At 41.3% G+C, this 7,399-nt stretch overlaps 1 protein-coding gene across 3 annotated transcripts in view; it reads right to left on the bottom strand.

The window, feature by feature from the left end:
- Positions 1-7,399, bottom strand: part of IGF2BP3 (insulin-like growth factor 2 mRNA binding protein 3) — a 116,152-nt gene that overhangs the window by 35,160 nt on the left and 73,593 nt on the right. For 2 of the 3 annotated variants that reach the window (XM_009879545.1, XM_009879546.1), the window contains exon 6: positions 954-1,238. The exons of the other annotated variant lie outside the window; for it this stretch is intronic. In XM_009879545.1, coding sequence (XP_009877847.1) covers positions 954-1,238 — 285 coding nt within the window. The remainder of the gene's footprint in view (positions 1-953; positions 1,239-7,399) is intronic. 3 annotated transcript variants of the gene reach the window in all.

Genomic DNA, 7,399 nt, shown 5'->3' with positions numbered 1-7,399 from the left:
GGGGGAGGGGAGCCTGTTTGTTTGTGGGGGGTGTAATTAGAGGACTCCCTTATCCTCATTAACTACTCTCAAAACTGAAGCCACCCACCCTCACACACCTCACATACAGCTCATTTACAGGTCCTGCCTGCTGTTAACTACAGAGCTGGGGGCTCATATCAGCATACTGCTGAAGACAGCATCTTTCGCTCTGCTCTTAGGGATATCCTGGAAGAATTCTTTGAATATGATCCCTGCCTCGGCTCTGCTGAGCCCTTCCTTGTGGGTAGGGATTTATTTAACACGCACTGAAAACAATCTCCTCCAGTGTCTCTAGACCTTAGTGCCCTAAGCTTCTTAGGTCAGTTAGCAGCTTGCTTTTTGCCTCCTGTGTATTTCCCTAACCTGTGTTTCGGTGTGGCCTGCAACTCGATGGCAAGAAATGTATTCACCAGAAATGCATGGGACTGAGGCGTATAAGGAGTAGTGAAGAGAAACAGAAAGTTTAGTGTTGGTTTTTTTTTTTTCCTGCCTCTTGAATTTAAAACATTTATAAATCCTCAGAATGCCCCAAATTAAACTAAAGCTAGAATAAAAACTTGAAGACTTGGATATGTCACCACATTGACTGTACATCCCACAGATCAACATATTACAGATCTTTCCATTTCATTTTTTGTGCCAGAACCTTACGAGTACATCTGTAAGCAAACTCTCTGGCATCAAGTACCATCCTACTAGTACTGCCTAATTTCATTTTTTTTTTTTTTAAAAAGGGAGAAACAAGTCACCTAGAGTTTGAACACGTGTCAAGGACAGAATCCAGTCCTTAACTAAAGATTTCCTATTCACTGTTGTTTTCATTTGCTCTGTGGCCATACAGGTTAGTTGTGAGGTTTTACAAGTTTCCTTTTACATGGGAGATGAGGACATAATATTAAAGCTCACAGTTACAGTTTTGTAAGATAACTTACTTGGACTGTGTCTGCTTTGTAATGTTTCTGATTGTTGCTCCTTCTTTCCCAATAATGGCTCCTACGAACTGCGTGGGAACCAACATCCGTAGAGGAACATCTGACTGTGGTTTCTGCCTCGTGGTTGCGCCGGGTGACCCTTGCCTTGGGGGACCCCTCTGTCCAAATCCACGTCTTCCCTGGGGATGCTGTTGCGGAGGTTGCTGGGCTGCCATTTCATCAGGGATGTATGCAACTTTCAAGGAATAGTTTTCAAGCTGAAACCCATTCAGTTTTTCTATTGCTCTGTTTATTTGCAAAGGGGAGGAGAGAGGAGGGGAAAAGAAAAAAAAAAACCCACAATCACATATTGGGCCTTATGAAATGACAAGTTATTCAGATATAGACTTCTGCTCTTTCTAAATCACATGACAAAGCTAAAAACTGGTTCCAAGGTGAAAAGATACATTCAGAATTCTTCAGTCAAGACTGATTACACCACTTTTTTTTTTTTTAAAGTCACCATATTAAGGACTACAAGTTAGTTCTTGCTTGCTCTGGGCTTCTGTGCATTTTAAAGGTTTTGCTGGTGCAACCCTATCAGCAAAACCTCACAGGAGACAGAGCTTATACACTCAAAAGCATTCTTTTGCCTGATTTAATTTAAATCAGTTTCCCAAATAGAATTAAAGCTGCACCAGAGGGAAAACTTTTTAGCTGCTATCACAGCACCTTCATTAGGGTTTTTGCCAGCACAGCTATTTGGCTGGAGCTTTTGCAATAACTGACATAGCTATGACAAGGGAAAAAAAAAAAAAAAAAACCTATGAAAGACAGCTCCCAGTTCATTCTCAGCAAGAAAGTAAGTATTCAAAGCTAGTCAATGGCATTTGAAACACCACTTAGCAGACCACAACAGCGCCTTGTAACTTATCAACTAGTCACGTTGTAAGCAGGTTTAAAAGTTAACCGGGAAATTAAAGCCAACACATCTGTTAAGCTGTCCATAGATGCAAAGGTGTTAGAAGGCATTTAAACAGTGTGTCAAGTTCCTTTGTTCTTTTAGGCAAAACAGAGCCCTCTTAAATATCACAGTGGGATTTTGCCCAAATGCATACAATGCACTCGCACTGTGGTCCATCACACTGAATAACCAGTCGCTCAGCTCTCCCTCTGCCCATCCCCTCTTTCTAACCAAGGTGGGTCAGCCTGACTGCTGGTCTCCACCTCTTCGCAAAGGGGGCACAACTCTAAACTTAAAAATGACAGCTTTCTGGAGGGTAGATGATCTTCCCCTTACAAACAGAGTAGAGTCAATACGATTAATTGATCCAGGAAACAGTAGAAATAACCAAGCTACATGCAGCACGCTGGTAAACCAGTGTTATGAAATTAACACCTTTGCCCAAGAAATACATTTCAAGTTTCACTACAGAAGGCATATTATTCAGATTATCAGCAATGTGATATATTTATATTGCTGAAGCATGCACTGATTTGGAGTAGTTTATAAACGCCACACCCAATCTTGGACCAAAGATTACTGACAGATTTTGCTTAAAGACAAAATTTCAAATAAAAAACAGTAGTGGGAGGGAGGAGGCTTCCGTTTCATATTAAAGAACCCACCGACATTTTTGTTAAAAAGCTCCAATAACCATGTGCTCTGGAGCAAGGCCTCCAAAATTCAGAAGCTTAACCCAGTCCCTCCATTCACGCACATTTGCAGGTGATTACTGCCGGTTTACCAAACGCTACCCTCAGCTACACTTTTACTCCTGCCTCTACTGCAGAGATAAAAGACCCTGCTAGCCAACCGCCTAAATTTTTGAGGATAGCCAGTGAAAAGTACTATTCATCTCCTGGGTGTCCTATTTGACAGCCTGGGTCTCAAGCAGGTGTTGAAGCCAAGCATCAGCTTTGCAGGTAGGAAGTGGTATATGGGTACTGAGGATAGCACACCCCTCATCTCCCAGGGGTTAAACCAGCATCCTCAAATACTCCAGTTGGACAGTAAAGAGCTTATGAGAAAACAACTAATTTGTGTCTTTGGAGCAGCGTTTAATAAGGGCTGGTAATAAATAAGGCCCAAGGCAATGCCAATGAACAACAAGGAAAGCAAAATATTGAATAACTGATCACTGCTCATTAAATACTTCTGTTCGCCAAATGAGACACAGGTCCTTTGGGAACAGAGCAGGAGTGTAATTGCTCCAATAACAGAAGAATCTCTTACAGCGTATGGCAAAAGAGAGCTGGATTAAAATTTGCTGAGGCTATTTCAAAACTGACATTTCTTAACTTTTACTCCACGGACTTTGTAGAGCACAGTATTACACAGAAAGCCATGTTTACAAAACAGTAAGGGCATTGAGCAGCCAGACTAGTGAAACTTGTGTTCCTATGGATTTGCCTCTCAAGTTTTAGTTTCTGCATAGATTTCCAATGCCTGAAAGGCATTTTGCTGAAGTTTCTCTCCACGGAGATCCTATCTGGGAAAGGGGTATGAAGCCTTTCCTTTTTATGCAACCTGAACATACTAAGTTCTTACTGGCCTCTATTACTGGGTTGAGTTTTACTGAAATCGGCCAAAAAGCTGAATTGCTACCAGGGAGGGAAATGGCACGACCAGACAGTGCAGTTGCACAAGCCCTGTTTCTTTTGGAATCAAACCTCAAGATGTTGGAGAGATGAGCACCAACAATTTCACAAACACGCTGGTAGGCTCCAGATTGACATCCATCCCAACTCCTTCCCTACCACACATTCATTTGACAAGTTCAGACATTGCTTCTTTCCCAATATGCTTCAATCTCCTCTGGCTTTAGAAGGTCTTAGACCAGAATCCCAGCACTAATACAAAACCTTACATTAAACCAGTGCACGAGACTTCTCACTCTTCCTTAGAAGTGGTAGGGTAAGAAAAGACCAGGTTTTTCGCTTGCAACCAAGCTACATACCTATCATGTTTTCACAACAAACTCTATATAGCAACAACTGGCATATGTATGTACCATACTTGAAAGAAGGTTTAATTTTTGTTGCACATACTGGAAAGAAGGTTGTAGTTTTTCTACTTAAGAATAATTTATAAATTGCTAAATAGTTTTATATGACTATAAGTACCTTAAAATTCCAAGCAAACAAACTGAGAAGTTCATTTGCCATTGTGGAAAATGAATTATGTCAGCAGTGAACAATCTGGGGCCACCAAAACCATATGATGACACGGAAAAATAACACACTAAAAAAATATTGGATGGGGTGTTTTTGAGCAAGTACTTGAAGGCAAACCTGCTTTAAAGTTAATTTCTCTAGTTAAATAATAGAGATACTACACTATCTGTAGTACTGTATACTAGATTGTCTAGTACACTAGAGATAAACAGTAGTATCACTTGTTTAAATTAGTCTAGGTATTCATAAAGAAAACAAAAATAGTTAATTCACCCTCTGAGTCAGAGAGTTCTCCACATTTTATAGGCTGACTTCGTTCATATTTTGACTTGCTCAAGTCATGAGAAGTCCGAAGAAGAGTTGGTAATTTAACACTTCAACATTATTTTAACACTGCTCTCCTAACCCTTTCATGGAACTGATGTTTCACGGGTAGGTGGTCCCACATTCTGCACCGATTTGGGCACACAGAGGGGAATGCCAAGATAACTGATTTTCAGTGATGCAGCAAATACACAGTTCTGGTACATTTCTTACAGAAGACAAGCCCACAGCTTTTGAAAGGTCACTTTGGCTGTTGAGTCCAGCCCTCACATTCCAACATTTTACAGTTTTCACTAGGTTTTCAAAGTATTGTCATGCATCTTTATTTAACTGTTCTGAACTCATTTTTATCAATTTAGTGGCACAAATCATAGGGCTGGAATCAGGCAAGGTGATGGCTCAGCAGTCTTTCAGCACCATAACAAGCCCAAAAAGCAGTGGGGAGAAAACAAGAAAAGAAATGAGCAATTAAGAACCATCTTCTAAAGGATGCAAAAAATTCCTATAAAACAGCATCTAGGACAGCACCTGTGAGTGGTCAGGAGAGCCATCCCCACTCCCTGGGAAAGCCCAAGCCTCAGAGGAAAGTAACTGAGACTGGTTCTTCACAGCACTACTGGCACCCATTTCAGCCAAGGCTATCATCATGGTCACAGTCCCCCAAATGCACGTTAAAACCAGCTCCTTTTGTAAAGCACATACTCACATTGGCTGACCACCTCAGAAACTCAAGTCCAAACCCCAGTAAAACCACCTCTGCCTTTCCACGAAGACCTCTGCCTTCCCAAACAGGGCTGGGGTCTCCTTCTACAACCACAAGTTAATAAAGGCCATGCAGGTTACCTCTGTCAGAGGGCACTACTGGTACCTATTGAAACAACCCACAAACCATCTTCTATGCAAGGGCTAAAAGCCTTAGAGTCACTTAATGAGGACGAAGTTAGAGAAAAATTCAGTAAACTTCCTCATTAGGAGTTACTGTCCTCCCCCAAATCTTCTTTAAGAATTAATATTTAGGGGAAATGGAAAATGTTTCCATTCCATATACCAGCAAGAGCTGGCACACAGGAATCTCAGTGTAGTTCAGAATTTTTTTTATAAAAAAAAATTCATTAAAGAGATTGCAGCGACCACTGCCTATGCTCTGTTAAGATGTATAGCAGTCTGGCTTATATTCACGTGACACCTGCTCAGAAGAGGACCCCTACATGAAAATGAAACCTTTAAGTAAGTATTTTGTAAGTTAGTCACGTGAGTTTTTCCCATCAAAATGACATCTCGCCGCTTTCCTCTCGTGAGCTCCCTGTGAGAGGTTGTTTGCCCAACCTTCTCCCTTCTGACGCTAGTGGAGGTTAAACATCCTAGATAAATGAATACAGTAATAGCACAGAGTCTTGTGCTGGAAATCATTCATCCATTGATAGTGCGATGACACTAAGCATTAGATGGAGAACATCTTTCACTCCTACATGCAGCTTGTACGTACACCACCTTTCTTTTTTCCTCCCTGAACAGATATATTTGCATACTGAGAAGACAAATATAGCTGGTAATTTTTCTTTGGTATAATTTTTTTTTTTGCATTAAATAAAAATATAGTTTTCATTAGTATTTCTGAAAATAAAAACAAAGCAAAAAAATAAATCTAAGCTTATAATAATACACCACTGAATTTTCAGTATTATCGTTTCTATGGCAACATTAGCCCTGACCCATGATGGCATGTAAAAGTATTAGTTATGTGAACTCTTATTCATTCATCAAGGGTACTACATGTTGTGTGCACACACACAGCTTCGTGCTTCATTGAAAGGGTAAAATAAAAATGTTCCTTTTTGCAAGTGTTCTAGTTAAAAGGTGACCACTAGTGTCTCAACACTCAGAGCAATATACCTACTTATATCTGCCAAGACGCAGATCCCGAGCTCCTCGCATTGCAGCCCACATTTAAAATACACCATCAGTTACAAGACACAACCAATACATGTACCTCAGTCTTGAGCTAAAAAAAAAAAAAAAAGATAAAAAATGAACACTTAGCCCCACACTAAAACAATATACATCCGCTCCATATACACGAGGTAAGCTTTGCACAAAATTTCCATTCCAAAATCCTGGGTAGAGCTAAATCCTGTAGCATGCGCTAGACACCTACACACTGGAACATTTTGGGGAGGAAAAGGGGAGGTGGTGTATCTTTTGAAGATACCAGCCATAATTTAGGTGGCAGCGCATTACAAGGACATGGTCAGCATGTCCTGCTGGTTGCAGTCAGGCATCTATACTGGGAGAAGAGGGGGTGCCCTTTGGCAAGCAGGTCCCAAGCTGCCTCAGTACCTACAGGCAGCTGGTTGCATTGTTTAAACTGAACCACGGGCTCCAGGCTCTGCTGCTCACCTTCTGAACTCCTCTCTTCCAAATATTCCATAACCCACCATGATGTTCAGTAATTGCATGTGCTACAGCAGTGTGCATATGCTTTAGAATCATAGAATTGTTATGGCTGGAAAAGACCTTTAAGATCATCAAGTCCAACCATTACCTAACTCTACCAGGCCCACTTCTAAGCCACACCCCTGAGCACCATATCTAGATGGCTTTTAAATACATTCAAGGATGGCGATTCCACCACTTCCCTGGGCAGCCTGTTCCAGTCCTTGATAACCCCTTCAGTGTAGAAGTTTTTCCTAATGCCTTACCTAAACCTCCCCTGGTGCAACTTCATGCCATTTCCTCTTGTCCTATCAGTTGTTACTTGTTAGAAGCGACCAACACCCATCTCTCTACAACCTCCTTTCAGGTAGTTGTAGAGAGTGATAAGGCCTCCCCTCAGCCTCCTTTTCTGCAGACTAAATAACCCCAAGTCCCTCAGCCGCTCCTCATAAGACTTATTCTCAAGACCCTTCACCAGCTTCTTAGCCCTTCTCTGGACCCTCTACAGCACCTCAATGTCCTTCTTGTACTGC

This window comes from Charadrius vociferus, unplaced genomic scaffold (assembly GCF_000708025.1).
Source record: "Charadrius vociferus isolate BGI_N301 unplaced genomic scaffold, ASM70802v2 scaffold262, whole genome shotgun sequence".
Taxonomy (NCBI): domain Eukaryota; kingdom Metazoa; phylum Chordata; class Aves; order Charadriiformes; family Charadriidae; genus Charadrius; species Charadrius vociferus.
This window is presented reverse-complemented; position numbering and strand designations above follow the sequence as displayed.